At 32.5% G+C, this 26,424-nt stretch overlaps 1 protein-coding gene, 1 long non-coding RNA gene and 42 other non-coding genes across 44 annotated transcripts; 43 read left to right on the top strand and 1 right to left on the bottom strand.

The window, feature by feature from the left end:
- The first annotated feature begins 3,210 nt into the window (after positions 1–3,210).
- On the top strand, positions 3,211–3,282 carry TRNAC-GCA. Its single transcript has one exon. It is a non-coding gene; the product is annotated as a tRNA-Cys (tRNA).
- Positions 3,283–3,403: 121 nt separating this feature from the next.
- TRNAC-GCA lies at positions 3,404–3,475 on the top strand. The gene has a single exon. It is a non-coding gene; the product is annotated as a tRNA-Cys (tRNA).
- A 121-nt stretch (positions 3,476–3,596) lies between these two features.
- On the top strand, positions 3,597–3,668 carry TRNAC-GCA. The gene has a single exon. It is a non-coding gene; the product is annotated as a tRNA-Cys (tRNA).
- Positions 3,669–4,541: 873 nt separating this feature from the next.
- On the top strand, positions 4,542–4,613 carry TRNAC-ACA. The gene has a single exon. It is a non-coding gene; the product is annotated as a tRNA-Cys (tRNA).
- Positions 4,614–4,859: 246 nt separating this feature from the next.
- On the top strand, positions 4,860–4,931 carry TRNAC-GCA. The gene has a single exon. It is a non-coding gene; the product is annotated as a tRNA-Cys (tRNA).
- Positions 4,932–5,178: 247 nt separating this feature from the next.
- On the top strand, positions 5,179–5,250 carry TRNAC-GCA. The gene has a single exon. It is a non-coding gene; the product is annotated as a tRNA-Cys (tRNA).
- Positions 5,251–5,328: 78 nt separating this feature from the next.
- TRNASTOP-UCA lies at positions 5,329–5,400 on the top strand. The gene has a single exon. It is a non-coding gene; the product is annotated as a tRNA-Sec (tRNA).
- Positions 5,401–5,964: 564 nt separating this feature from the next.
- Positions 5,965–6,036, top strand: TRNAC-GCA. The gene has a single exon. It is a non-coding gene; the product is annotated as a tRNA-Cys (tRNA).
- A 246-nt stretch (positions 6,037–6,282) lies between these two features.
- TRNAC-GCA lies at positions 6,283–6,354 on the top strand. Its single transcript has one exon. It is a non-coding gene; the product is annotated as a tRNA-Cys (tRNA).
- A 563-nt stretch (positions 6,355–6,917) lies between these two features.
- Positions 6,918–6,989, top strand: TRNAC-GCA. The gene has a single exon. It is a non-coding gene; the product is annotated as a tRNA-Cys (tRNA).
- Positions 6,990–7,235: 246 nt separating this feature from the next.
- On the top strand, positions 7,236–7,307 carry TRNAC-GCA. The gene has a single exon. It is a non-coding gene; the product is annotated as a tRNA-Cys (tRNA).
- Positions 7,308–7,863: 556 nt separating this feature from the next.
- Positions 7,864–7,935, top strand: TRNAC-ACA. The gene has a single exon. It is a non-coding gene; the product is annotated as a tRNA-Cys (tRNA).
- A 246-nt stretch (positions 7,936–8,181) lies between these two features.
- Positions 8,182–8,253, top strand: TRNAC-GCA. The gene has a single exon. It is a non-coding gene; the product is annotated as a tRNA-Cys (tRNA).
- A 246-nt stretch (positions 8,254–8,499) lies between these two features.
- TRNAC-GCA lies at positions 8,500–8,571 on the top strand. The gene has a single exon. It is a non-coding gene; the product is annotated as a tRNA-Cys (tRNA).
- A 77-nt stretch (positions 8,572–8,648) lies between these two features.
- TRNAC-GCA lies at positions 8,649–8,720 on the top strand. The gene has a single exon. It is a non-coding gene; the product is annotated as a tRNA-Cys (tRNA).
- Positions 8,721–9,592: 872 nt separating this feature from the next.
- TRNAC-GCA lies at positions 9,593–9,664 on the top strand. The gene has a single exon. It is a non-coding gene; the product is annotated as a tRNA-Cys (tRNA).
- Positions 9,665–9,910: 246 nt separating this feature from the next.
- TRNAC-GCA lies at positions 9,911–9,982 on the top strand. Its single transcript has one exon. It is a non-coding gene; the product is annotated as a tRNA-Cys (tRNA).
- Positions 9,983–10,059: 77 nt separating this feature from the next.
- Positions 10,060–10,131, top strand: TRNAC-GCA. Its single transcript has one exon. It is a non-coding gene; the product is annotated as a tRNA-Cys (tRNA).
- Positions 10,132–11,003: 872 nt separating this feature from the next.
- On the top strand, positions 11,004–11,075 carry TRNAC-GCA. The gene has a single exon. It is a non-coding gene; the product is annotated as a tRNA-Cys (tRNA).
- Positions 11,076–11,471: 396 nt separating this feature from the next.
- On the top strand, positions 11,472–11,543 carry TRNAC-GCA. Its single transcript has one exon. It is a non-coding gene; the product is annotated as a tRNA-Cys (tRNA).
- An 882-nt stretch (positions 11,544–12,425) lies between these two features.
- Positions 12,426–12,497, top strand: TRNAC-GCA. The gene has a single exon. It is a non-coding gene; the product is annotated as a tRNA-Cys (tRNA).
- Positions 12,498–13,051: 554 nt separating this feature from the next.
- Positions 13,052–13,123, top strand: TRNAC-ACA. Its single transcript has one exon. It is a non-coding gene; the product is annotated as a tRNA-Cys (tRNA).
- Positions 13,124–13,369: 246 nt separating this feature from the next.
- Positions 13,370–13,441, top strand: TRNAC-ACA. The gene has a single exon. It is a non-coding gene; the product is annotated as a tRNA-Cys (tRNA).
- Positions 13,442–13,688: 247 nt separating this feature from the next.
- Positions 13,689–13,760, top strand: TRNAC-GCA. Its single transcript has one exon. It is a non-coding gene; the product is annotated as a tRNA-Cys (tRNA).
- Positions 13,761–13,885: 125 nt separating this feature from the next.
- On the top strand, positions 13,886–13,957 carry TRNAC-GCA. The gene has a single exon. It is a non-coding gene; the product is annotated as a tRNA-Cys (tRNA).
- A 564-nt stretch (positions 13,958–14,521) lies between these two features.
- Positions 14,522–14,593, top strand: TRNAC-GCA. The gene has a single exon. It is a non-coding gene; the product is annotated as a tRNA-Cys (tRNA).
- Positions 14,594–14,872: 279 nt separating this feature from the next.
- TRNAC-GCA lies at positions 14,873–14,944 on the top strand. The gene has a single exon. It is a non-coding gene; the product is annotated as a tRNA-Cys (tRNA).
- Positions 14,945–15,190: 246 nt separating this feature from the next.
- On the top strand, positions 15,191–15,262 carry TRNAC-ACA. Its single transcript has one exon. It is a non-coding gene; the product is annotated as a tRNA-Cys (tRNA).
- A 125-nt stretch (positions 15,263–15,387) lies between these two features.
- On the top strand, positions 15,388–15,459 carry TRNAC-GCA. Its single transcript has one exon. It is a non-coding gene; the product is annotated as a tRNA-Cys (tRNA).
- A 246-nt stretch (positions 15,460–15,705) lies between these two features.
- Positions 15,706–15,777, top strand: TRNAC-GCA. The gene has a single exon. It is a non-coding gene; the product is annotated as a tRNA-Cys (tRNA).
- Positions 15,778–15,902: 125 nt separating this feature from the next.
- Positions 15,903–15,974, top strand: TRNAC-GCA. Its single transcript has one exon. It is a non-coding gene; the product is annotated as a tRNA-Cys (tRNA).
- Positions 15,975–16,220: 246 nt separating this feature from the next.
- Positions 16,221–16,292, top strand: TRNAC-GCA. The gene has a single exon. It is a non-coding gene; the product is annotated as a tRNA-Cys (tRNA).
- Positions 16,293–16,538: 246 nt separating this feature from the next.
- Positions 16,539–16,610, top strand: TRNAC-GCA. Its single transcript has one exon. It is a non-coding gene; the product is annotated as a tRNA-Cys (tRNA).
- Positions 16,611–17,164: 554 nt separating this feature from the next.
- Positions 17,165–17,236, top strand: TRNAC-GCA. The gene has a single exon. It is a non-coding gene; the product is annotated as a tRNA-Cys (tRNA).
- A 1,231-nt stretch (positions 17,237–18,467) lies between these two features.
- Positions 18,468–18,539, top strand: TRNAC-GCA. The gene has a single exon. It is a non-coding gene; the product is annotated as a tRNA-Cys (tRNA).
- Positions 18,540–18,785: 246 nt separating this feature from the next.
- Positions 18,786–18,857, top strand: TRNAC-GCA. Its single transcript has one exon. It is a non-coding gene; the product is annotated as a tRNA-Cys (tRNA).
- A 125-nt stretch (positions 18,858–18,982) lies between these two features.
- On the top strand, positions 18,983–19,054 carry TRNAC-GCA. Its single transcript has one exon. It is a non-coding gene; the product is annotated as a tRNA-Cys (tRNA).
- A 246-nt stretch (positions 19,055–19,300) lies between these two features.
- On the top strand, positions 19,301–19,372 carry TRNAC-GCA. The gene has a single exon. It is a non-coding gene; the product is annotated as a tRNA-Cys (tRNA).
- Positions 19,373–19,618: 246 nt separating this feature from the next.
- On the top strand, positions 19,619–19,690 carry TRNAC-GCA. The gene has a single exon. It is a non-coding gene; the product is annotated as a tRNA-Cys (tRNA).
- Positions 19,691–21,293: 1,603 nt separating this feature from the next.
- TRNAC-GCA lies at positions 21,294–21,365 on the top strand. The gene has a single exon. It is a non-coding gene; the product is annotated as a tRNA-Cys (tRNA).
- Positions 21,366–21,644: 279 nt separating this feature from the next.
- TRNAC-GCA lies at positions 21,645–21,716 on the top strand. Its single transcript has one exon. It is a non-coding gene; the product is annotated as a tRNA-Cys (tRNA).
- A 246-nt stretch (positions 21,717–21,962) lies between these two features.
- On the top strand, positions 21,963–22,034 carry TRNAC-GCA. Its single transcript has one exon. It is a non-coding gene; the product is annotated as a tRNA-Cys (tRNA).
- Positions 22,035–22,620: 586 nt separating this feature from the next.
- On the bottom strand, positions 22,621–23,527 carry LOC109147844 (histone H4-like). Its single transcript, XM_019295500.1, has 3 exons — positions 23,338–23,527; positions 23,234–23,249; positions 22,621–22,789 (listed from the first exon to the last, which is right to left on the bottom strand). The coding sequence occupies exons 1-3, from the start codon at positions 23,525–23,527 to the stop codon at positions 22,621–22,623; spliced, it is 375 nt and encodes a 124-aa protein (XP_019151045.1).
- Positions 23,528–24,217: 690 nt separating this feature from the next.
- LOC109148090 lies at positions 24,218–25,772 on the top strand. The gene is made up of 3 exons (XR_002048760.1): positions 24,218–24,408; positions 24,512–24,554; positions 25,451–25,772. It is a non-coding gene; the product is annotated as an uncharacterized LOC109148090 (long non-coding RNA).
- The last annotated feature ends 652 nt before the right edge of the window (positions 25,773–26,424 follow it).

Here is a 26,424-nt window from a genome sequence, read left to right as displayed (position 1 = left end):
TAAATGACTAAACATACCAAAATATGATACTGTACCCAATGAACAAGGTAAATAATAACATACCTTGTCCAATAAACTTCAAACTCCGCTTCAGTCTCGGTGTATTTCAACACACAATTGAACATATCCAGAAAATCCTTATGATTCCTTAATGCCTTGATATGCTTCTTCGAGTTCTCACCAATATGCCATATGCAAAGACGGTGGCGTGATGTAGAAAACACCATGGAAATGCCAGCAGCCATAGCTGAACATTGATCCGTCATGATAGTCTGTGGACACTTGCCATCCATGGATCTTAAAAACGCTTTAAACAACCACGCAAATGACTCTATCCTCTCATTCATCAAAAACCCACATCTAAACATTACATAATGCAATGATGGTTCATCCCTACAAAAGGACCACAAATCATATCATATTTGTTAGTGCGATATGTTGTATCGTGCACTAACAGATCACCAAACACCTCATAATCCCTTCTCATTTGACCATCCCTCCAAAAAAAACTACACAATCTTCCATCCAAATCAACTTCGAAATCAAAAAAGAAATCAGCCTCATTAGATTGCCTCCTCCTGAATATTTCAATCAAAGAATTGGAATCAGTTCCATCCAAACACTTCAAACTCACAGAAGCCATCGAATTGTAAGCATCGCGGTTGGTAAAGCCAATCAATGGAGAACCCCCTGACTGATGTTTCAAAAACCTCATACCATCCGCCAATGCAACACCACTATTCTTCATGTCTTTTAAATATTCAAGATGATTGTTTCCCACTCTTCTATGCGACCGGAGCAGATGACTCTTGCCAAATGAACATAACTCATGATTGTGCTCTTCCACATGTTTTGTAACTGTCCACATCCCATCACCCCCCACATCAAACTGAAAAAGTGCACCACAGCCAGTCCTCATATCTATCTTTGAATAAAGCTTAACACCACTATTTGGTTTCTCCTTATACCCAGCCTTAGCACAGAAGAACCTCTTCATCTGAATTGACTTAGTAGATGCCTTATAACGTTGTTAGCCTTTCCTCACACTAAAACCAACTCTGTATGCATATCCATTATATAACTCAAAAGCTTCGTCACCATTGCTTACTACAACACCAACCAAGTCTTCATCAACTGCAATTGCAACAAAAATATAACCACACCTATACCAACTACCAAAATATGAATGTGCAGTTCACCTATAATGAATGTAATATGCTACAATAGAAAATTCATAATCTCATGTGAGAACATTCATAATCATAAAGAAGAAAATTCATAATATCATATCAGAAAGTTCATAACAGAGACAAAGTATCAATAACATTTGTGATATTATGGACATTCAAAGCTGCATAGATAGTGAATAATATCATAACAAAAATAAGTTTGATGGAAATGCCGAGGGGGGGCGGGGAATGCCGAATAAATCCAGCCATGCTCTACATAAGAAGAACATATTTTCCATCAATAACAGATACACATAAATCATATACTCATGACATAAAATTCATAATCTCATAACATAAAATTCATAATCTCATATAGAAAATTCATAATAACACAACAGAAAATTCATAACATCAAAACTGTAAATTCATAACATGAACAGAGTATTAATATCAATCACAACATAACTAACATTCAAATTGCATATAATCACCATTAATCATTACCTACAACTACCAGAAACCACATTCATGATACACAAACTAATAAAAAGAACCTGGACTTGAAGACGAGCTAGCAGTGTCAATGTTTAACTCTGCTTGATCAGTGCTTATTGAATCACCAACAAATTCTTCATTCACTGAGTATATGCAAACAGGGTAACATACCAGCAATGTCAATGTTTATAGTACTGTTACATTATGAACATTCATACCACATGCATGAACAGAGTATCAAAATTCATAATTGCGTAACAGAAAATACATAATCTTATATTGTAAAATTCATAACAGAAACATGGTACTAATACACAATTACGACATTATGAACATTCAAACTGCATACATACTGAACAAATACCAATAAAAATAAACTAAATCTTCAACATGCTAAATCTCATAAATCAAAAGAAATCAAATACATAGAATCGAACGAACCTGGAATCGCAGAAATCGGATCGGTGGAATCTTCTCCTCGAACCGTCGTCTCCTCCATCGCGAATAGGAAATAGTCACAAATGTCGGATCGAATCAATCGCAAAGAATTGGCTATCGCAAATCAGAACTGCCTTCAAAATCGGGTGCTAACGCCGTTAATAGAACAGTGTTCACCAAGCATGGTGAACACGTTTCCACGGCATAATTTGCCAACAGTTCAAACCTGGTTAGGCCCTAATCTCAACATTTTCCCATTTTTAAACGTTTTTTTCCCTTTTTAAATGTTTTTCGTTGAAACGCAATCTATTGTTTCCATTTTTAGGTTCTTTTCAGTTTCTAGTGTAAACGCAATCTATTGTTTCAATTTTTTACGGTCTATTCTAATTAAATACATGCCAACTTCATTTTGATTATTCTATTGAATTGATTTCTCAAGGAAATTTTATTTTAATGTATCAAAGAAACTAAAAATTGGTAAAAAAGGGGGTCCATAGCTCAGTGGTAAAGCAATTGACTGCCGATCAAGAAGTCACCAATTCGAACCTAGTTGGGCCCTAATGTTAACATTTCCCCCTTTTAAACGTTTTTTTCCCTTTTAAAGGTTTTTCCGTGTAAACGCAATCTATTGTTTCCATTTTTTGGTTCTTTTCAGTTTCTAGTGTAAACGCAATCTATTGTTTCCATTTTTCACGGTCTATTCTAATTAAAGACATGCCAAATTAATTTTGATGATTCTATTGAATTGATGTCTTAAGGAAACTTTATTTTCATGATTAAACTGAATTAATGTATCAAAGAAAATAAAAATTAGAGCATTTGACTGCAGATCAAGAGGTCACCAGTTCGAACCTGGTTGGGCCCTAATCTCAATATTTTACTATTTTTAAACGTTTTTTCGTGTAAATGCAATGTATTGTTTCCATTTTTCACGGTCTATTCTAATTAAAGACATGCCAAATTAATTTTGATGATTCTATTGAATTGATGTCTTAAGGAAACTTTATTTTCATGATTGAACTGAATTAATGTATCAAAGAAAATAAAAATTGGTATAAATAGGGGTAATTAATGTATCAAAGAAAATAAAAATTGGTATAAATAGGGGTCTATTGCTCAGTGGTAGAGCATTTGACTGCAGATCAAGAGGTCACCAGTTCAAACCTGGTTGGGCCCTAATCCCAACAATTTCCTATTTTTAAACGTTTTTGAACTTAATTAATGTATCAAAGAAAATAAAAATTGGTATAAATAGGGGTAATTAATGTATCAAAGAAAATAAAAATTGGTATAAATAGGGGTCTATTGCTCAGTGGTAGAGCATTTGACTGCAGATCAAGAGGTCACCAGTTCAAACCTGGTTGGGCCCTAATCCCAACAATTTCCTATTTTTAAACGTTTTTGAACTTAATTAATGTATCAAAGAAAATAAAAATTGGTATAAATAGGGGTAATTAATGTATCAAAGAAAATAAAAATTGGTATAAATAGGGGTCTATTGCTCAGTGGTAGAGCATTTGACTGCAGATCAAGAGGTCACCAGTTCGAACCTGGTTGGGCCCCTAATATCAACATTTTCCTATTTTTAAACGTTTTTTCGTGTAAATGCAATATATTGTTTCCATTTTTTTGGTTATTTTCTGTTTCTAGTGTAAACGCAATCTATTGTTTCCATTTTTCACGGTCTATTCTAATTAAAGACATGCCAACTTCATTTTGATGATTCTATTGAATTGATGTCTTAAGGAAACTTTATTTTCATGATAGAACTGAATTAATGTATCAAAGAAAATAAAAATTGGTAAAAATAGGGGTCAATAGCTCAGTGGTAGAGCATTTTTCTGTAGATCAAGAGGTCACCAGTTCGAACTTGGTTGGGCCCTAATCTCAGCATTTTCCTATATTTAAACGTTTTTTCGTGTAAATGTAATCTATTGTTTCCATTTTTGGTTATTTTCAGTTTCTAGTGTAAACGCAATCTATTGTTTCCATTTTTCACGGTCTATTCTAATTAACGACATGCCAACTTCATTTTGATGATTCTATTGAATTGATGTCTTAAGGAAACTTTATTTTCATGATTGAACTGAATAAATGTATCAAAGAAAATAAAAATTGGTAAAAATGGGGGTCCATAGAAGCATTTGACTACAAATCAAGAGATCACCAGTTCGAACCTGGTTGGGCCCTAATCTCAACATTTTCCTATTTCTAAACGTTTTTTCGTGTGAATGTAATCTATTGTTTCCATTTTTTGGTTATTTTCAGTTTCTAGTGTAAACGCAATCTATTGTTTCCATTTTTCACGGTCTATTCTAATTAAAGACATGCCAACTTCATTTTGTTGATTCTATTGAATTGATGTCTTAAGGAAACTTTATTTTCATGATTGAACTGAATTAATGTATCAAAGAAAATAAAAATTGGTAAAATTGGGGGTCCATAGCTCAGTGGTAGAGCATTTGATTACAGATCAAGAGGTCACCAGTTCGAACTAGGATGGGCTCTAATCTCAACATTTTCCTATTTTTAAACCTTTTTTCGTGTAAATTCAATCTATTGTCTCCATTTTTTGGTTCTTTTTGGTTTTTAATGTAAACGCAATCTATTGTTTCCATTTTTCACGTTCTATTCTAATTAAAGGCTTGCCAACTTAATTTTGATGATTCTATTGAATTGATGTCTTAAGGAAACTTTATTTTCATGATTGAACTGAATTAATGTATCAAAGAAAATAAAAATTGGTAAAAATGGGGGTCCATAGCTCAGTGGTAGAGCATTTGACTGCAGATTAAGAGGTCACCAGTTCGAACCTGGTTGGGCCCTAATCTCAACATTTTCCTATTTTTAAACATTTTTTCGTGTAAATATAAACTATTGTTTCCATTTTTTGGTTATTTTCAGTTTCTATGGTAAACGCAATCTATTTTTTCCATTTTCCACGTTCTATTCTAATTTAAGACATGCCAACTTCATTTTGATGATTTTATTGAATTGATGTCTTAAGGAAACATTATTTTCACAATTGAACTAAATTAATGTATCAAAGAAAATAAAATTTGGTAAAAATGGGGGGTCCATAGCTCAGTGGTAGAGCATTTGACTGCAGATCAAGAGGTCACCAGTTTGAACCTGGTTGGGCCCTAATCTCAACAATTTCCTATTTTTAAACGTTTTTGAACTTAATTAATGTATCAAAGAAAATAAAAATTGGTAAAAATAGGGGTCCATTGCTCAGTGGTAGAGCATTTGACTTCAGATCAAGAGGTCACCAGTTCGAACCTGGTTGGGCCCTAATATCAACATTTTCCTATTTTTAAACGTTTTTTCGTGTAAATGCAATATATTGTTTCCATTTTTTTGGTTATTTTCTGTTTCTAGTGTAAACGCAATCTATTGTTTCCATTTTTCACGGTCTATTCTAATTAAAGACATGCCAACTTCATTTTGATGATTCTATTGAATTGATGTCTTAAGGAAACTTTATTTTCATGATTGAACTGAATTAATGTATCAAAGAAAATAAAAATTGGTAAAAATAGGGGTCAATAGCTCAGTGGTAGAGCATTTTTCTGTAGATCAAGAGGTCACCAGTTCGAACTTGGTTGGGCCCTAATCTCAGCATTTTCCTATATTTAAACGTTTTTTCGTGTAAATGTAACCTATTGTTTCCATTTTTGGTTATTTTCAGTTTCTAGTGTAAACGCAATCTATTGTTTCCATTTTTCACGGTCTATTCTAATTAAAGGCATGCCAAGTTCATTTTGATGATTCTATTGAATTGATGTCTTAAGGAAACTTTATTTTCATGATTGAACTGAATAAATGTATCAAAGAAAATAAAACTTGGTAAAATTGGGGGTCCATAGCTCAGTGGTAGAGCATTTGATTGCAGATCAAGAGGTCACCAGTTCGAACCAGGTTGGGCGCTAATCTCAACATTTTCCAATTTTTAAACCTTTTCTCGTGTAAATTCAATCTATTGTCTCCATTTCTTGATTCTTTTTGGTTTTTAATGTAAACGCAATCTATTGTTTCCATTTTTCACGTTCTATTCTAATTAAAGACTTGCCAATTTAATTTTGATGATTCTATTGAATTGATGTCTTAAGGAAACTTTATTTTCATGATTGAACTGAATTAATGTATCAAAGAAAATAAAAATTGGTAAAAATGGGGGTCCATAGCTCAGTGGTAGAGCATTTGACTGCAGATCAAGAGGTCACCAGTTCGAACCTGGTTGGGCCCTAATCTTAACATTTTCCTATTTTTAAACATTTTTTCGTGTAAATATAAAGTATTGTTTCCATTTTTTGGTTATTTTCAGTTTCTATGGTAAACGCAATCTATTGTTTCCATTTTTCACGGTCTATTCTAATTAAAGACATGCCAACTTCATTTTGATGATTCTATTGAATTGATGTCTTAAGGAAACTTTATTTTCATGATTGAACTGAATTAATGTATCAAAGAAAATAAAAATTGGTAAAATTGGGGTCCGTAGCTCAGTGGTAGAGCATTTGATTACAGATCAAGAGGTTACCAGTTCGAATTAGGATGGGCTCTAATCTCAACATTTTCCTATTTTTAAACCTTTTTTCGTGTAAATTCAATCTATTGTCTCCATTTTTTGGTTCTTTTTGGTTTTTAATGTAAACGCAATCTATTGTTTCCATTTTTCACGTTCTATTCTAATTAAAGACTTGCCAACTTAATTTTGATGATTCTATTGAATTGATGTCTTAAGGAAACTTTATTTTCATGATTGAACTGAATTAATGTATCAAAGAAAATAAAAATTGGTAAAAATGGGGGTCCATAGCTCAGTGGTAGAGCATTTGACTGCAGATCAAGAGGTCACCAGTTCGAACCTGGTTGGGCCCTAATCTCAACATTTTCCTATTTTTAAACATTTTTTCGTGTAAATATAAACTATTGTTTCCATTTTTGGGTTATTTTCAGTTTCTATGGTAAACGCAATCTATTGTTTCCATTTTTCACGTTCTATTCTAATTTAAGACATGCCAACTTCATTTTGATGATTCTATTGAATTGATGTCTTAAGGAAACATTATTTTCACAATTGAACTAAATTAATGTATCAAAGAAAATAAAAATTGGTAAAAATGGGGGTCCATAGCTCAGTGGTAGAGCATTTGACTGCAGATCAAGAGGTCACCAGTTCGAACCTGGTTGGGCCCCTAATATCAACATTTTCCTATTTTTAAACGTTTTTTCGTGTAAATGCAATATATTGTTTCCATTTTTTTGGTTATTTTCTGTTTCTAGTGTAAACGCAATCTATTGTTTCCATTTTTCACGGTCTATTCTAATTAAAGACATGCCAACTTCATTTTGATGATTCTATTGAATTGATGTCTTAAGGAAACATTATTTTCATAATTGAACTGAATTAATGTATCAAAGAAAATAAAAATTGGTAAAAATGGGGGTCCATAGAAGCATTTGACTGCAAATCAAGAGGTCACCAGTTCGAACCTGGTTGGGCCCTAATCTCAACATTTTCCTATTTTTAAACGTTTTTTCGTGTAAATGTAATCTATTGTTTCCATTTTTTGGTTATTTTCAGTTTCTAGTGTAAACGCAATCTATTGTTTCCATTTTTCACGGTCTATTCTAATTAAAGACATGCCAACTTCATTTTGATGATTCTATTGAATTGATGTCTTAAGGAAACTTTATTTTCATGATTGAACTGAATTAATGTATAAAAGAAAATAAAAATTGGTAAAATTGGGGGTCCATAGCTCAGTGGTAGAGCATTTGATTACAGATCAAGAGGTCACCAGTTCGAACTAGGATGGGCTCTAATCTCAACATTTTCCTATTTTTAAACCTTTTTTCGTGTAAATTCAATCTATTGTCTCCATTTTTTGGTTCTTTTTGGTTTTTAATGTAAACGCAATCTATTGTTTCCATTTTTCACGTTCTATTCTAATTAAAGACTTGCCAACTTAATTTTGATGATTCTATTGAATTGATGTCTTAAGGAAACTTTATTTTCGTGATTGAACTGAATTAATGTATCAAAGAAAATAAAAATTGGTAAAAATGGGGGTCCATAGCTCAGTGGTAGAGCATTTGACTGCAGATCAAGAGGTCACTAGTTCGAACCTGGTTGGGCCCTAATCTCAACATTTTCCTATTATTAAACATTTTTTCGTGTAAATATAAACTATTGTTTCCATTTTTGGGTTATTTTCAGTTTCTATGGTAAACGCAATCTATTGTTTCCATTTTTCACGTTCTATTCTAATTTAAGACATACCAACTTCATTTTGATGATTCTATTGAATTGATGTCTTAAGGAAACATTATTTTCACAATTGAACTAAATTAATGTATCAAAGAAAATAAAATTTGGTAAAAATGGGGGTCCATAGCTCAGTGGTAGAGCATTTGACTGCAGATCAAGAGGTCACCAGTTCGAACCTGGTTGGGCCCTCATCTCAACAGTTTCCTATTTTTAAACATTTTTGAACTGAATTAATGTATCAAAGAAAATAAAATTTGTAAAAATGGGGGTCCATAGCTCAGTGGTAGAGCATTTGACTGCAGATCAAGAGGTCACTAGTTCGAACCTGGTTGGGCCCTAATCTCAACATTTTCCTATTTTTAAACATTTTTTCGTGTAAATGTAATCTACTGTTTCCGTTTTTTGGTTATTTTCAGTTTCTATGGTAAACGCAATCTATTGTTTCCATTTTTCACGTTCTATTCTAATTTAAGAAATGCCAACTTCATTTTGATGATTCTATTGAATTGATGTCTTAAGGAAACATTATTTTCATAATTGAACTGAATTAATGTATCAAAGAAAATAAAAATTTGTAAAAATGGGGGTCCATAGAAGCATTTGACTGCAAATCAAGAGGTCACCAGTTCGAACCTGGTTGGGCCCTAATCTCAACATTTTCCTATTTTTAAACGTTTTTTCGTGTAAATGTAATCTATTGTTTCCATTTTTTGGTTATTTTCAGTTTCTAGTGTAAACGCAATCTATTGTTTCCATTTTTCACGGTCTATTCTAATTAAAGACATGCCAACTTCATTTTGATGATTCTATTGAATTGATGTCTTAAGGAAACTTTATTTTCATGATTGAACTGAATTAATGTATCAAAGAAAATAAAAATTGGTAAAATTGGGGGTCCATAGCTCAGTGGTAGAGCATTTGATTACAGATCAAGAGGTCACCAGTTTGAACTAGGATGGGCTCTAATCTCAACATTTTCCTATTTTTAAACCTTTTTTCGTGTAAATTCAATCTATTGTCTCCATTTTTTGGTTCTTTTTGGTTTTTAAAGTAAACGCAATCTATTGTTTCCATTTTTTACGTTCTATTCTAATTAAAGACTTGCCAACTTAATTTTGATGATTCTATTGAATTGATGTCTTAAGGAAACTTTATTTTCATGATTGAACTGAATTAATGTATCAAAGCAAATAAAAATTGGTAAAAATGGGGGTCCATAGCTTAGTGGTAGAGCATTTGACTGCAGATTAAGAGGTTACCAGTTCGAACCTGGTTGGGCCCTAATCTCGCCATTTTCCTATTTTTAAACGTTTTTTCATGAAAATGTAATCTATTGTTTCCATTTTTTGGTTATTTTCAGTTTCTATGGTAAACGCAATCTATTGTTTCCATTTTTCACGTTCTATTCTAATTTAAGACAAGCCAACTTCATTTTGATGGTTCTATTGAATTGATGTCTTAAGGAAACATTATTTTCATAATTGAACCGAATTAATGTATCAAAGAAAATAAAAATTGGTAAAAATGGGGGTCCATAGCTCAGTGGTAGAGCATTTGACTGCAGATCAAGAGGTCACCAGTTCGAACCTGGTTGGGCCCTCATCTCAACAGTTTCCTATTTTTAAACATTTTTGAACTGAATTAATGTATCAAAGAAAATAAAATTTGTAAAAATGGGGGTCCATAGCTCAGTGGTAGAGCATTTGACTGCAGATCAAGAGGTCACTAGTTCGAACCTGGTTGGGCCCTAATCTCAACATTTTCCTATTTTTAAACATTTTTTCGTGTAAATGTAATCTACTGTTTCCGTTTTTTGGTTATTTTCAGTTTCTATGGTAAACGCAATCTATTGTTTCCATTTTTCACGTTCTATTCTAATTTAAGAAATGCCAACTTCATTTTGATGATTCTATTGAATTGATGTCTTAAGGAAACATTATTTTCATAATTGAACTGAATTAATGTATCAAAGAAAATAAAAATTTGTAAAAATGGGGGTCCATAGAAGCATTTGACTGCAAATCAAGAGGTCACCAGTTCGAACCTGGTTGGGCCCTAATCTCAACATTTTCCTATTTTTAAACGTTTTTTCGTGTAAATGTAATCTATTGTTTCCATTTTTTGGTTATTTTCAGTTTCTAGTGTAAACGCAATCTATTGTTTCCATTTTTCACGGTCTATTCTAATTAAAGACATGCCAACTTCATTTTGATGATTCTATTGAATTGATGTCTTAAGGAAACTTTATTTTCATGATTGAACTGAATTAATGTATCAAAGAAAATAAAAATTGGTACAATTGGGGGTCCATAGCTCAATGGTAGAGCATTTGATTACAGATCAAGAGGTAACCAGTTCGAACTAGGATGGGCTCTAATCTCAACATTTTCCTATTTTTAAACCTTTTTTCGTGTAAATTCAATCTATTGTCTCCATTTTTTGGTTCTTTTTGGTTTTTAATGTAAACGCAATCTATTGTTTCCATTTTTCACGTTCTATTCTAATTAAAGACTTGCCAACTTAATTTTGATGATTCTATTGAATTGATGTCTTAAGGAAACTTTATTTTCATGATTGAACTGAATTAATGTATCAAAGAAAATAAAAATTGGTAAAAAATGGGGTCCATAGCTCAGTGGTAGAGCATTTGACTGCAAATCAAGAGGTCACCAGTTCGAACCTGGTTGGGCCCTAATCTCAACATTTTCCTATTTTTAAACATTTTTTCGTGTAAATATAAACTATTGTTTCCATTTTTGGGTTATTTTCAGTTTCTATGGTAAACGCAATCTATTGTTTCCATTTTTCACGTTCTATTATAATTTAAGACATGCCAACTTCATTTTGATGATTCTATTGAATTGATGTCTTAAGGAAACATTATTTTCAAAATTGAACTAAATTAATGTATCAAAGAAAATAAAATTTGGTAAAAATGGGGGTCCATAGCTCAGTGGTAGAGCATTTGACTGTAGATCAAGAGGTCACCAGTTTGAACCTGGTTGTGCCCTAATCTCAATAATTTCCTATTTTTAAACGTTTTTGAACTTAATTAATGTATCAAAGAAAATAAAAATTGGTAAAAATAGGGGTCCATTGCTCAGTGGTAGAGCATTTGACTGCAGATCAAGAGGTCACCAGTTCAAACCTGGTTGGGCCCTAATCTCAACATTTTCCTATTTTTAAACGTTTTTTCGTGTAAATGCAATATATTGTTTCCATTTTTTTGTTTATTTTCTGTTTCTAGTGTAAACGCAATCCATTGTTTCCATTTTTCACGGTCTATTCTAATTAAAGACATGCCAACTTCATTTTGATGATTCTATTGATTTGATATCTTAAGGAAACTTTATTTTCATGATTAAACTGAATTAATGTATCAAAGAAAATAAAAATTGGAAAAAATAGGGGTCAATAGCTCAGTGGTAGAGCATTTTTCTGTAGATCAAGAGGTCACCAGTTCGAACTTGGTTGGGCCCTAATCTCAGCATTTTCCTATATTTAAACGTTTTTTCGTGTAAATGTAATCTATTGTTTCCATTTTTGGTTATTTTCAGTTTCTGGTGTAAACGCAATCTATTGTTTCCATTTTTCACGGTCTATTCTAATTAAAGACATGCCAACTTCATTTTAATGATTCTATTGAATTGATGTCTTAAGGAATCTATATTTTCATGATTGAACTGAATAAATATATCAAAGAAAATAAAACTTGGTAAAATTGGGGGTCCATAGCTCAGTGGTAGAGCATTTGATTGCAGATCAAGAGGTCACCAGTTCGAATCAGGTTATGCACTAATCTCAACTTTTTCCAATTTTTAAACCTTTTCTCGTGTAAATTCAATCTATTGTCTCCATTTCTTGGTTCTTTTTGGTTTTTAATGTAAACGCAATCTATTGTTTCCATTTTTCACGTTCTATTCTAATTAAAGACTTGCCAATTTAATTTTGATGATTCTATTGAATTGATGTCTTAAGGAAACTTTATTTTCATGATTGAACTGAATTAATGTATCAAAGAAAATAAAAATTGGTAAAAATGGGGGTCCATAGCTCAGTGGTAGAGCATTTGACTGCAGATCAAGAGGTCACCAGTTCGAACCTGGTTGGGCTCTAATATCAACATTTTCCTATTTTTAAACATTTTTTCGTGTAAATATAAACTATTGTTTCCATTTTTTGGTTATTTTCAGTTTCTATGTTAAACGCAATCTATTGTTTCCATTTTTCACGTTCTATTCTAATTTAAGACATGCCAACTTCATTTTGATGATTCTATTGAATTGATGTCTTAAGGAAACATTATTTTCATAATTGAACTGAATTAATGTATCAAAGAAAATAAAAATTGGTAAAAATGGGGGTCCATAGAAGCATTTGACTGCAAATCAAGAGGTCACCAGTTCGAACCTGGTTGGGCCCTAATCTTAACATTTTCCTATTTTTAAACGTTTTTTCGTGTAAATGTAATCTATTGTTTCCATTTTTTGGTTATTTTCAGTTTCTAGTGTAAACGCAATCTATTGTTTCCATCTTTCACGGTCTATTCTAATTAAAGACATGCCAACTTCATTTTGATGATTCTATTGAATTGATGTCTTAAGGAAACTTTATTTTCATGATTGAACTGAATTAATGTATCAAAGAAAATAAAAATTGGTAAAATTGGGGGTCCATAGCTCAGTGGTAGAGCATTTGATTACAGATCAAGAGGTCACCAGTTCGAACCTGGTTGGGCCCTAACATCAACATTTTCCTATTTTTAAACGTTTTTTCGTGTAAATTCAATCTATTGTCTCCATTTTTTGGTTCTTTTTAGTTGTTAGTGTAAACTCAATCTATTGTTTTCATTTTTCACGTTCTATTCTAATTAAAGACATGCCAACTTAATTTTGATGATTCTATTGAATTGATGTCTTAAGGAAACTTTATTTTCATGATTGAACTGAATTAATGTATCAAAGAAAATAAAAATTTATAAAAATGGGGGTCCATAGCTCACTGGTAGAGCATTTGACTACAGATCAAGAGGTCACCTGTTCGAACTTGGTTGGGCCCTGATCTCAACATTTTCCTATTTTTAAACGTTTTTTTGGTGTAAATGCAATATATTGTTTCCATTTTTTGGTTATTTTCAGTTTCTAGCGTAAACGCAATCTATTGTGTCCATTTTTCACGGTCTATTCTAATTAAAGACATGCCAACTTCATTTTGATGATTCTATTGAATTGATGTCTTAAGGAAACTTTATTTTCGTGATTGAACTGAATAAATGTATCAAAGAAAATAAAAATTGGTGAAAATGGGGGTCCATAGCTCAGTGGTAGAGCATTTGACTGCAGATCAAGAGGTCACCTGTTCGAACTTGGTTGGGCCCTGATCTCAACATTTTCCTATTTTTAAACGTTTTTTGGTGTAAATGCAATATATTGTTTCCATTTTTTGGTTATTTTCAGTTTCTAGTGTAAACGCAATCTAAGAAAATAAAAATTGGTAAAAATGGGGGTCCATAGCTCAGTGGTAGAGCATTTGACTGCAGATCAAGAGGTCACCAGTTTGAACCTGGTTGAGCCCTAAACTCAACATTTTCATATTTTTAAACATTTTTTCGTGTAAATGCAATCAATTGTCTCCATTTTTTGGTTCTTTTTAGTTTCTAGTGTAAACGCAATCTATTGTTTCCATTTTTCTCGTTCTATTCTAATTAAAGACATGCCAACTTAATTTTGATGATTCTATTGAATTGATGTCTTAAGGAAACTTTATTTTCATGATTGAACTAAATTAATGTATCAAAGAATATAAAAATTGGTAAAAATGGGGGTCCATAGCTCAGTGGTAGAGCATTTGACCGCAGATCAAGAGGTCACCAGTTTGAACTTGGTTAGGCCCTAATCTCAACATTTTCCTATTTTTAAACATTTTTTCGTGTAAATGGAATCTATTGTTTCCATTTTTTGGTTATTTTCAGTTTCTAGTGTAAACGCAATCTATTGTTTCAATTTTTCACGGTCTATTCTAATTAAAGACATGCCAACTTCATTTTGATGATTCTATTGAATTGATGACTTTGGGAAACTTTATTTTCATGATTGAATTGAATTAATGTATCAAAGAAAATAAAAATTGGTCAAAATGGGGGTCCATAGCTCAGTGGTAGAGCATTTGACTGCAGATCAAGAGGTCACCAGTTTGAACCTGGTTGAGCCCTAAACTCAACATTTTCATATTTTTAAACGTTTTTCCGTGTAAATGCAATCTATTGTCTCCATTTTTTGGTTATTTTCAGTTTCTTGTGTAAACGCAATCTATTGTTTCCATTTTTCACGGTCTATTCTAATTAAAGACATGCCAACTTTTTTTTTTTTTGCATGCAAAGACATGCCAACTTAATTTTGATGATTCTATTGAATTGATGTCTTAAGGAAACTTTATTTTCATGATTGAACTGAATTAATGTATCAAAGAAAATAAAAATTGGTAAAAATGGGGGTCCATAGCTCAATGGTAGAGCGTTTGACTGCAAATCAAGAGGTCACCAGTTCGAACCTGGTTGTGCCCTAATCTCAACATTTTCCTATTTTTAAACGGTTTTTCGTGTAAATATAATCTATTGTTTCCATTTTTTGGTTATTTTCAGTTTCTAGTGTAAACGCAATCTATTGTTTTCATTTTTCACGGTCTATTCTAATTAAAGATATGCCAACTTCATTTTGATGATTCTATTGAATTGCTGTCTTAAGGAAACTTTATTTTCGTGATTGAACTAAATTAATGTATCAAAGAAAATAAAAATTTGTAAAAATGGGGGTCCATAGCTCACTGGTAGAGCATTTGACTACAGATCAAGAGGTCACCTGTTCGAACTTGGTTGGGCCCTGATCTCAACATTTTCCTATTTTTAAACGTTTTTTGGTGTAAATGCAATATATTGTTTCCATTTTTTGGTTATTTTCAGTTTCTAGTGTAAACGCAATCTAAGAAAATAAAAATTGGTAAAAATGGGGGTCCATAGCTCAGTGGTAGAGCATTTGACTGCAGATCAAGAGGTCACCAGTTTGAACCTGGTTGAGCCCTAAACTCAACATTTTCATATTTTTAAACATTTTTTCGTGTAAATGCAATCTATTGTCTCCATTTTTTGGTTATTTTCAGTTTCTAGTGTAAACGCAATCAATTGTTTCCATTTTTCACGGTCTATTCTAATTAAAGACATGCCAACTTAATTTTGATGATTCTATTGAATTGATGTCTTAAGGAAACTTTATTTTCATGATTGAACTGAATTAATGTATGAAAGAAAATAAAAATTGGTAAAAATGGGGGTCCATAGCTCAGTGGTAGAGCATTTGACTGCAGATCAAGAGGTCACTAGTTCGAACTTGGTTGGGCCCTAATCTCAACATTTTCCTATGTTTAAACATTTTTTCGTGTAAATGGAATCTATTGTTTCCATTTTTTGGTTATTTTCAGTTTCTAGTGTAAACGCAATCTAAGAAAATAAAAATTGGTAAAAATGGGGGTCCATAGCTCAGTGGTAGAGCATTTGACTGCAGATCAAGAGGTCACCAGTTTGAACCTGGTTGAGCCCTAAACTCAACATTTTCATATTTTTAAACATTTTTTCGTGTAAATGCAATCTATTGTCTCCATTTTTTGGTTATTTTCAGTTTCTAGTGTAAACGCAATCTATTGTTTCCATTTTTCACGGTCTATTCTAATTAAAGACATGCCAACTTAATTTTGATGATTCTATTGAATTGATGTCTTAAGGAAACTTTATTTTCATGATTGAACTGAATTAATGTATAAAAGAAAATAAAAATTGGTAAAAATGGGGGTCCATAGCTCAGTGGTAGAGCATTTGACTGCAGATCAAGAGGTCACCAGTTTGAACCTGGTTGTGCCCTAATCTCAACATTTTCCTATTTTTAAACGGTTTTTCGTGTAAATATAATCTATTGTTTCCATTTTTTGGTTATTTTCAGTTTCTAGTGTAAACGCAATCTATTGTTTTCATTTTTCACGGTCTATTCTAATTAAAGACAAGCCAACTTCATTTTGATGATTCTATTGAATTGATGTCTTAAGGAAACTTTATTTTCATGATTGAACCTAATTAATGTATCAAAGAAAATAAAAATTGTTTAAAATGGGGGTCCATAGCTCAGTGGTAGAGCATTTGACTGCAGATCAAGAGGTCACCAGTTCGAACCTGGTTGGGCCTTAATCTCAACATTTTCCTTTTTTGAAACGTTTTTTTTGTGTAAATGCAATCTATTGTGTCCATTTTTGGTTCTTTTCAGTTTCTAGTGTAAACGCAATCTATTGTTTCCATTTTTCACGGTTTATTCTAATTAGAGACATTCCAACTTAATTTTGATTATTCTATTGAATTGATGTCTTAAGGAAACATTATTTTCGTGATTTAACTGAATAAATGTATAAAAGAAAATAAAAATTGGTAGAAATGGGGGTCCATAGCTCAATGGTAGAGCATTTGATTGCAGATCAAGAGGTCACCAGGTTGGGCCCTAATCTCAACATTTTCCGTTTTTTAAACGTTTTTTCGTGTAAATTCAATCTATTTTCTCCATTTTTTGGTTCTTTTTAGTTTTTAGTGTAAATGCAATCTATTGTTTCCATTTTTCACGTTCTATTCTAATTAAAGACATGCACACTTAATTTTGATGATTCTATTGAATTGATGTCTTAAAGAAACTTTATTTTCAAGATTGAACTGAATTAATGTATCAAAGAAAATAAAAATTTGTAAAAATGGGGGTCCATAGCTCAGTGGTAGAGAATTCGACTGCAGATCAAGAGGTCACCAGTTCGAACCTGGTTGGGCCCTAATCTCAACATTTTCCTATTTTTAAACGTTTTTTCGTGTAAATGCAATATATTGTTTCCATTTTTTGGTTATTTTCAGTTTCTAGTGTAAACGCAATCTATTGTTTCCAATTTTCACGGTCTATTCTAATTAAAGACATGCCAACTTCATTTTGATGATTCTATTGAATTGATGTCTTAAGGAAACTTTATTTTCATGATTGAACTGAATTAATTTATCAAAGAAAATAAAGATTTGTAAAAATGGGGGTCCAAAGCTCAGTGCTAGAGCATTTGACTGCATATCAAGAGGTCACCAGTTCGAACCTGGTTGGGCCCTAATCTCAACATTTTCTTTTTTTGAAACGTTTTTTCGTGTAAATGCAATATATTGTCTCCATTTTTTGGTTCTTTTTAGTTTCTAGTGTAAACGCAATCTATTGTTTCCATTTTTCTCGTTCTATTCTAATTAAAGACATGCCAACTTAATTTTGATGATTCTATTGAATTGATGTCTTAAGGAAACTTTATTTTCATGATTGAACTAAATTAATGTATCAAAGAATATAAAAATTGGTAAAAATGGGGGTCCATAGCTCAGTGGTAGAGCATTTGACCGCAGATCAAGAGGTCACCAGTTTGAACTTGGTTGGGCCCTAATCTCAACATTTTCCTATTTTTAAACATTTTTTCGTGTATATGGAATCTATTGTTTCCATTTTTTGGTTATTTTCAGTTTCTAGTGTAAACGCAATCTATTGTTTCCAATTTTCACGGTCTATTCTAATTAAAGACATGACAACTTCATTTTGATGATTCTATTGAATTGATGTCTTAAGGAAACTTTATTTTCATGATTGAACTGAATTAATTTATCAAAGAAAATAAAAATTTGTAAAAATGGTGGTCCAAAGCTCAGTGCTAGAGCATTTGACTGCAGATCAAGAGGTCACCAGTTTGAACCTGGTTGAGCCCTAAACTCAACATTTTCATATTTTTAAACGTTTTTCCGTGTAAATGCAATCTATTGTCTCCATTTTTTGGTTATTTTCAGTTTCTTGTGTAAACGCAATCTATTGTTTCCATTTTTCACGGTCTATTCTAATTAAAGACATGCCAACTTTTTTTTTTTGCATGCAAACACATGCCAACTTAATTTTTATGATTCTATTGAATTGATGTCTTAAGGAAACTTTATTTTCATGATTGAACTGAATTAATGTATCAAAGAAAATAAAAATTGGTAAAAATGGGGGTCCATAGCTCAATGGTAGAGCGTTTGACTGCAGATCAAGAGGTCACCAGTTTGAACCTGGTTGTGCCCTAATCTCAACATTTTCCTATTTTTAAACGGTTTTTCGTGTAAATATAATCTATTGTTTCCATTTTTTGGTTATTTTCAGTTTCTTGTGTAAATGCAATCTATTGTTTTCATTTTTCACGGTCTATTCTAATTAAAGACATGCCAACTTCATTTTGATGATTCTATTGAATTGCTGTCTTAAGGAAACTTTATTTTCATGATTGAACTGAATTAATGTATCAAAGAAAATAAAAATTGGTAAAAATGGGGGTCCATAGCTCAGTGGTAGAGCATTTGACTGCAGATCAAGAGGTCACCAGTTTGAACTTGGTTGGGCCTTAATCTCAACATTCTCCTATTTTTAAACATTTTTTCGTGTAAATGGAATCTATTGTTTCCATTTTTTGGTTATTTTCAGTTTCTAGTGTAAACGCAATCTAAGAAAATAAAAATTGGTAAAAATGGGGGTCCATAGCTCAGTGGTAGAGCATTTGATTGCAGATCAAGAGGTCACCAGTTTGAACCTGGTTGAGCCCTAAACTCAACATTTTCATATTTTTAAACGTTTTTTCGTGTAAATGCAATCTATTGTCTCCATTTTTTGGTTATTTTCAGTTTCTAGTGTAAACGCAATCTATTGTTTCCATTTTTCACGGTCTATTCTAATTAAAGACATGCCAACTTAATTTTGATGATTCTATTGAATTGATGTCTTAAGGAAACTTTATTTTCATGATTGAACTGAATTAATGTATCAAAGAAAAAAAAAATTGGTAAAAATGGGGATCCATAGCTCAGTGGTAGAGCATTTGACTGCAGATCAAGAGGTCACCAGTTCGAACCTGGTTGTGCCCTAATCTCAACATTTTCCTATTTTTAAACGGTTTTTCGTGTAAATATAATCTATTGTTTCCATTTTTTGGTTATTTTCAGTTTCTAGTGTAAACGCAATCTATTGTTTTCATTTTTCACGGTCTATTCTAATTAAAGACAAGCCAACTTCATTTTGATGATTCTATTGAATTGATGTCTTAAGGAAACTTTATTTTCATGATTGAACCTAATTAATGTATCAAAGAAAATAAAAATTGTTTAAAATGGGGGTCCATAGCTCAGTGGTAAAGCATTTGATTGCAAATCAAGAGGTCACCAGTTCGAACCTGGTTGGGCCTTAATCTCAACATTTTCCTTTTTTGAAACGTTTTTTTGTGTAAATGCAATCTATTGTGTCCATTTTTGGTTCTTTTCAGTTTCTAGTGTAAACGCAATCTATTGTTTCCATTTTTCACGGTTTATTCTAATTAGAGACATTCCAACTTAATTTTGATTATTCTATTGAATTGATGTCTTAAGGAAACATTATTTTCGTGATTTAACTGAATAAATGTATAAAAGAAAATGAAAATTGGAAGAAATGGGGGTCCATAGCTCAATGGTAGAGCATTTGATTGCAGATCAAGAGGTCACCAGGTTGGGCCCTAATCTCAACATTTTCCGTTTTTTAAACGTTTTTTCGTGTAAATTCAATCTATTTTCTCCATTTTTTGGTTCTTTTTAGTTTTTAGTGTAAACGCAATCTATTGTTTCCATTTTTCACGTTCTATTCTAATTAAAGACATGCACACTTAATTTTGATGATTCTATTGAATTGATGTCTTAAAGAAACTTTATTTTCATGATTGAACTGAATTAATGTATCAAAGAAAATAAAAATTTGTAAAAATGGGGGTCCATAGCTCAGTGGTAGAGAATTCGATTGCAGATCAAGAGGTCACCAGTTCGAACCTGGTTGGGCACTAATCTCAACATTTTCCTATTTTTAAACGTTTTTTCGTGTAAATGCAATATATTGTTTCCATTTTTTGGTTATTTTCAGTTTCTAGTGTAAACGCAATCTATTGTTTCCAATTTTCACGGTCTATTCTAATTAAAGACATGCCATATATTGTTTCCATTTTTTGGTTATTTTCAGTTTCTAGTGTAAACGCAATCTATTGTTTCCAATTTTCACGGTCTATTCTAATTAAAGACATGACAACTTCATTTTGATGATTCTATTGAATTGATGTCTTAAGGAAACTTTATTTTCATGATTGAACTGAATTAATTTATCAAAGAAAATAAAAATTTGTAAAAATGGGGGTCCAAAGCTCAGTGCTAGAGCATTTGACTGCATATCAAGAGGTCACCAGTTCGAACCTGGTTGGGCCCTAATCTCAACATTTTCTTTTTTTGAAACGTTTTTTCGTGTAAATGCAATCAATTGTCTCCATTTTTTGGTTCTTTTTAGTTTCTAGTGTAAACGCAATCTATTGTTTCCATTTTTCTCGTTCTATTCTAATTAAAGACATGCCAACTTAATTTTGATGATTCTATTGAATTGATGTCTTAAGGAAACTTTATTTTCATGATTGAACTAAATTAATGTATCAAAGAATATAAAAATTGGTAAAAATGGGGGTCCATAGCTCAGTGGTAGAGCATTTGACCGCAGATCAAGAGGTCACCAGTTTGAACTTGGTTAGGCCCTAATCTCAACATTTTCCTATTTTTAAACATTTTTTCGTGTAAATGGAATCTATTGTTTCCATTTTTTGGTTATTTTCAGTTTCTAGTGTAAACGCAATCTATTGTTTCAATTTTTCACGGTCTATTCTAATTAAAGACATGCCAACTTCATTTTGATGATTCTATTGAATTGATGACTTTGGGAAACTTTATTTTCATGATTGAATTGAATTAATGTATCAAAGAAAATAAAAATTGGTCAAAATGGGGGTCCATAGCTCAGTGGTAGAGCATTTGACTGCAGATCAAGAGGTCACCAGTTTGAACCTGGTTGAGCCCTAAACTCAACATTTTCATATTTTTAAACGTTTTTCCGTGTAAATGCAATCTATTGTCTCCATTTTTTGGTTATTTTCAGTTTCTTGTGTAAACGCAATCTATTGTTTCCATTTTTCACGGTCTATTCTAATTAAAGACATGCCAACTTTTTTTTTTTTTGCATGCAAAGACATGCCAACTTAATTTTGATGATTCTATTGAATTGATGTCTTAAGGAAACTTTATTTTCATGATTGAACTGAATTAATGTATCAAAGAAAATAAAAATTGGTAAAAATGGGGGTCCATAGCTCAATGGTAGAGCGTTTGACTGCAGATCAAGAGGTCACCAGTTCGAACCTGGTTGTGCCCTAATCTCAACATTTTCCTATTTTTAAACGGTTTTTCGTGTAAATATAATCTATTGTTTCCATTTTTTGGTTATTTTCAGTTTCTAGTGTAAACGCAATCTATTGTTTTCATTTTTCACGGTCTATTCTAATTAAAGATATGCCAACTTCATTTTGATGATTCTATTGAATTGCTGTCTTAAGGAAACTTTATTTTCATGATTGAACTGAATTAATGTATCAAAGAAAATAAAAATTGGTAAAAATGGGGGTCCATAGCTCAGTGGTAGAGCATTTGACTGCAGATCAAGAGGTCACCAGTTTGAACTTGGTTGGGCCCTAATCTCAACATTTTCCTATTTTTAAACATTTTTTCGTGTAAATGAAATCTATTGTTTCCATTTTTTGGTTATTTTCAGTTTCTAGTGTAAACGCAATCTATTGTTTCCATTTTTCACGGTATATTCTAATTAAACACATGCCAACTTCATTTTGATGATTCTATTGAATTGATGACTTTAGGAAACTTTATTTTCATGATTGAATTGAATTAATGTATCAAAGAAAATAAAAATTTGTAAAAATGGGGGTCCAAAGCTCAGTGGTAGAGCATTTGACTTGCAGATCAAGAGAGAAGATGAATTGAGAGAAGATGAAGAAAGCTTCATTGTTATTCACGTCAGAATGAAGAAAGGAGTTAAAAAAAAAAAAAAAAAGGTTACACTGGGAAAGGGAAACTGCCACTTTAATATCATAGTGACAGTTGTAACAAACAGAATAATGAAAATACAAATCTACCCTTCTATACTTTCCTTTCTTCCTCCAATATATATACAGTATGGACCGCATTAATATTCTATTGTTGAAGTCCAAATAGTTATAATAAGATGGCTAAATCCAAACCGTAAACCCAAATTCATACACAAATCAACCACCAAAATTGTAGAGAGTCCTACCTTTCCTTTTCATAGCATAAACCACATTCATGGCGCTAACCGTCTTCCTTCGTGCATGCTCGATGTAAGTCACGGCATCACAAATCACATTTTTCAGGAATATCTTGAGCACTACACGGGTTTCCTCGTAGATGAGGCCACTAATCATGGTATAACAAGTGGCAAATAATCACTAGTTAATCATTAACATCGATCTCGGTTGGGCCCTAATCTTAACATTTTTCCTTTTCAAACGTTTTTTGGCATTAGGTTCTTTCCAGTTTCCAATGTAAACACAATCTAAGGTTATTTCAATTTTCCACGGTCAACCTAATTAAAGACGTGCTAACTTCATTTTGATGATTCTGATGTTGAACTAGTGTCTCAAAGAAAATAAAAATTTATAAAAATAGGAGGCAACAAATATGACAATTGGATACCAGCCTAATTAAAGACATGCCAGCTTCATTTCAATGATACAGATGTTGAATAATGTCTCAAAGAAAATAAAATTTGGTAAAAATGGGAGGCAACAAATATGACAATGGGAGATAAATGCATTAAGAATTCAGAAAGTAAAACATATATGGTATGAACCGCATTACTATTCTATTGTTGAAGCTGAAATAGATATAACAAGACGGCTAAATTTAAACCCTAAACCCAGATTCATACACAAATCAACCACTAAAATCGTAGAGAGTCCTACCTTGCCTCTTCATAGCATAAATCACATCCATGGTGGTAACCGTCTTCCTCTGTGCATGTTCTGTGTATGTCACGGCATCACGAATCACATTTTCTATAAATATCTTGAGCAATCCACAGGTTTCCTCGTAGATGAGGCCGCTAATCCTCTTCACGCTGCCTCTTCCCGCTAGCCTCCAAATCACCGGCATGGTGATGCCTTGAATGTTGTCCTGAAGCACCTTCTAGTGACGCTTAACGCCGCCTATTCCCAAACCCTTGCCCCCTTTCCACAATCATACATGATTGAACACAGGAGAATTTAGTGAATTAAATTCCTTGATTTGGAGCTTTATCCCTAGCTTGAATGGAAGAAACAGGCAAGGATTTGCTGATTATATATTGGTTTGAATTGGTGGGCGGGTTGAAAATTGGCGGTCGAATTTGAACTTTGATAAAACTTTGGGAATTGCGTTTTCGGGAGATTCTTTTAATGAAATTTAGTGTCGGCATTGACCGTTGATAAGGTTCAGATTGACGGCTTAAATGTGACTATCACGCGGATTGATGACATGGCATGGACATAGTAAATAGATTATGGGCTTCATCCCAAAATTAAGATCTCTATTTTGGGTTATATAGAAATTAGAACAATGTACGAACATCCCAATAGGATGGAATGACCCGGTTGCTAGAAAATGGAAAATTATAGTATAAGCCATATACACACACATTAATTTTGCACACGTATTGCACGATTGATTTAATGCTCAATATTTATATTTAAATACATAATATGTTAATTATAACTTATATATAATTTATTAATTGAATGTATATAATATATTAAGTACATTTAATCTGAATGTGGTTTTAAATCATGGTATAACAAATGGTAAATAGTCACCGGTTAATCATTCAACAGTTATTTCGACAAATCTTAGACTCAGGCCACCTAAGAAATTACGAAAAATTAGGAAATTCGACGCCTGGCCGGTGTTTCTCCGTCGGGAGTGGAGCCGTAACTGGCCGTTCCTTGTCGGTTTCGCCATCACTGGCACCGTCATCACCAAAATGTCACTCGGCCTCACTGGTCCGTACCATTTCCTTTACGCAGACTTTTATCTATCTATACAACATTGCTTGATCTTTTTCTTTTTTTTTTTCTGATTGTTTTTCTGCTTGATGGTTCTCAGAGGAGGACGCAAAGAACTCTAAATTCGCTCAGAGGCACAAACAGTGAGTATTTTTACAGATTTTTCTGTATTTGTTTTTGTGTGCTAAACCGAATACCCTACCTTAATGAAATTGAAATCTGGAACTCTAGATCTCCCTGTTATGTTTTCTGCAATTGATTCGATTTGTCTTTCCATAGTGATTGGTTTTCTAATGTGATAATGATTTCTCTTGCTGGCCGTTTTAACCTCGTATGCCTGTCACTCTGTTCTAGGTACTGTCCTAGGGCACTCTAGTTCATGAAAAAGGTTGTAGCTTTGCTATCAATTTTCTCAGCTAAACAAAATAGTACTCCGTAGTTTACAATGTAAATGTTATAACAGATAGTAAGTTCTGTTTTGTATGTCTCATATGTACTGGAAGATGATAGATGTTGCATATAAATAGAACAGCTTCATTACTGTGGATGTGGGCACATTGTCAAACCACGTAAAATCTTGTATTCTTTACTTTCTGCCATTGTTTTCGATTTCTGTTCTTGTTTATCTCAACAAGTTCTAATATGGAGTAGTTTGAGTGCTGCTTGCTTAGAATTTCCAGAATTTGATGCACCCTTTAGCTTATAAGATGATTGAAGACTTGTCATTGATAATGTAATCACAGTTGTAACACCTGTATCGCCAATTCTTCATCCTCTACAGAAGTAACACACTTTGCTTGGAAAACTTTTTAACTGTTTTTGTTTCAAAGCTGATGAATCTTACCAAATTAGTCCTTTAATTTAAGAATGATTTCTGAAAATCTTATCATGGTTGGACCTGCTTGTGATTTTCATCTTATGCTTGAGGTTGAAACTTGGGATGGTGTCATAAATTTTCGTCTTTTTAGTGATTGACCATAATCCAACTTCTTTATCAGGTCCCGCAAATTTTGGCTCAATATCCTTTCTTTTCTTGCAGTTGAGTTGAGGCTATGCACAAGTGCTGGATGAAGGCTTCTGTTCCAATAGCACTTCCATTTCCTACTGTTCCGGTTTTCTTTTGTTTCTACAAGTCTCAGATAGCTTATAGATTGCATAAAGTGGCCATTTAATCTTTTTGGTGGCCAAACTTATAATTTCTCTGCTGATTTGACTGTGAGAGGTTTGAAAACTCTCAACTATTTTGATTGAAATGGAGTAAGATTGTTTAGCACATATAATGAGCCTCGGTTGTTCAAATATCTCTTCAGATGACAACGGTTTTATTGTCCACACATTATACATATGTTTCAACTTCCCTCAAAGGAATGCTGCAGAAATGCAGTTGGTTTGTTGGAAATGTTCTTATGTTCAAAGCATGTCCTTCAAAGGTAATAAGGTATAATGTTGTTCTCCATTTTAATTTAGGGCACAGAGCCAACTGTTTTGACAAGTTTTTAGAACACAAAATGAAATAATGGAAGAGAAGTTGTGTAATTCAGTCTGATTGTGTTGAAATCATTTTCTCCTTTTTAGTGCTTCAATTGGGGTGTGGTGAAGACATCATTTTGAAATGTAATTCTCAACCATGTTGGTATAATAACCCGCAAACAATAAAAGAGAAGTTTTGACTCTGTGGCAGGATCAATTGAGAGGATATTGACAAGATTTAAACTCGGCCACCTATTTTACGATAGCTTATAACATATTTCTTAAACATGCCATCACTATCCAATGGTGTATAATAGTTTGCAAATTACACAGAACAAAGTGTATAAATCTCACTTATGCATAATATCCTGCAAATCACAAAGAAAATGTTTGATCTTATGTAACTGGCTCAACTGAGAATCAAACTTGTAACCTAATATAAGAATCATGTTCCACACACTAGGCCACCCATTTTGGGAACTGGAGGCTTTGACCTCAATGTCTTGATGATTTTGAACTAAAACTGCAGACATCATGGGACTG

Source organism: Ipomoea nil, unplaced genomic scaffold, assembly GCF_001879475.1.
Source record: "Ipomoea nil cultivar Tokyo-kokei standard unplaced genomic scaffold, Asagao_1.1 scaffold2036, whole genome shotgun sequence".
In the NCBI taxonomy this organism is placed as follows: Eukaryota; Viridiplantae; Streptophyta; class Magnoliopsida; order Solanales; family Convolvulaceae; genus Ipomoea; species Ipomoea nil.
This window is presented reverse-complemented; position numbering and strand designations above follow the sequence as displayed.

Coding starts and splice junctions, on each gene's coding strand:
- LOC109147844 (XM_019295500.1), bottom strand. CDS start 23,527: ATGCCGGTGATTTGGAGGCTAGCGGGAAGAGGCAGCGTGAAGAGGATT.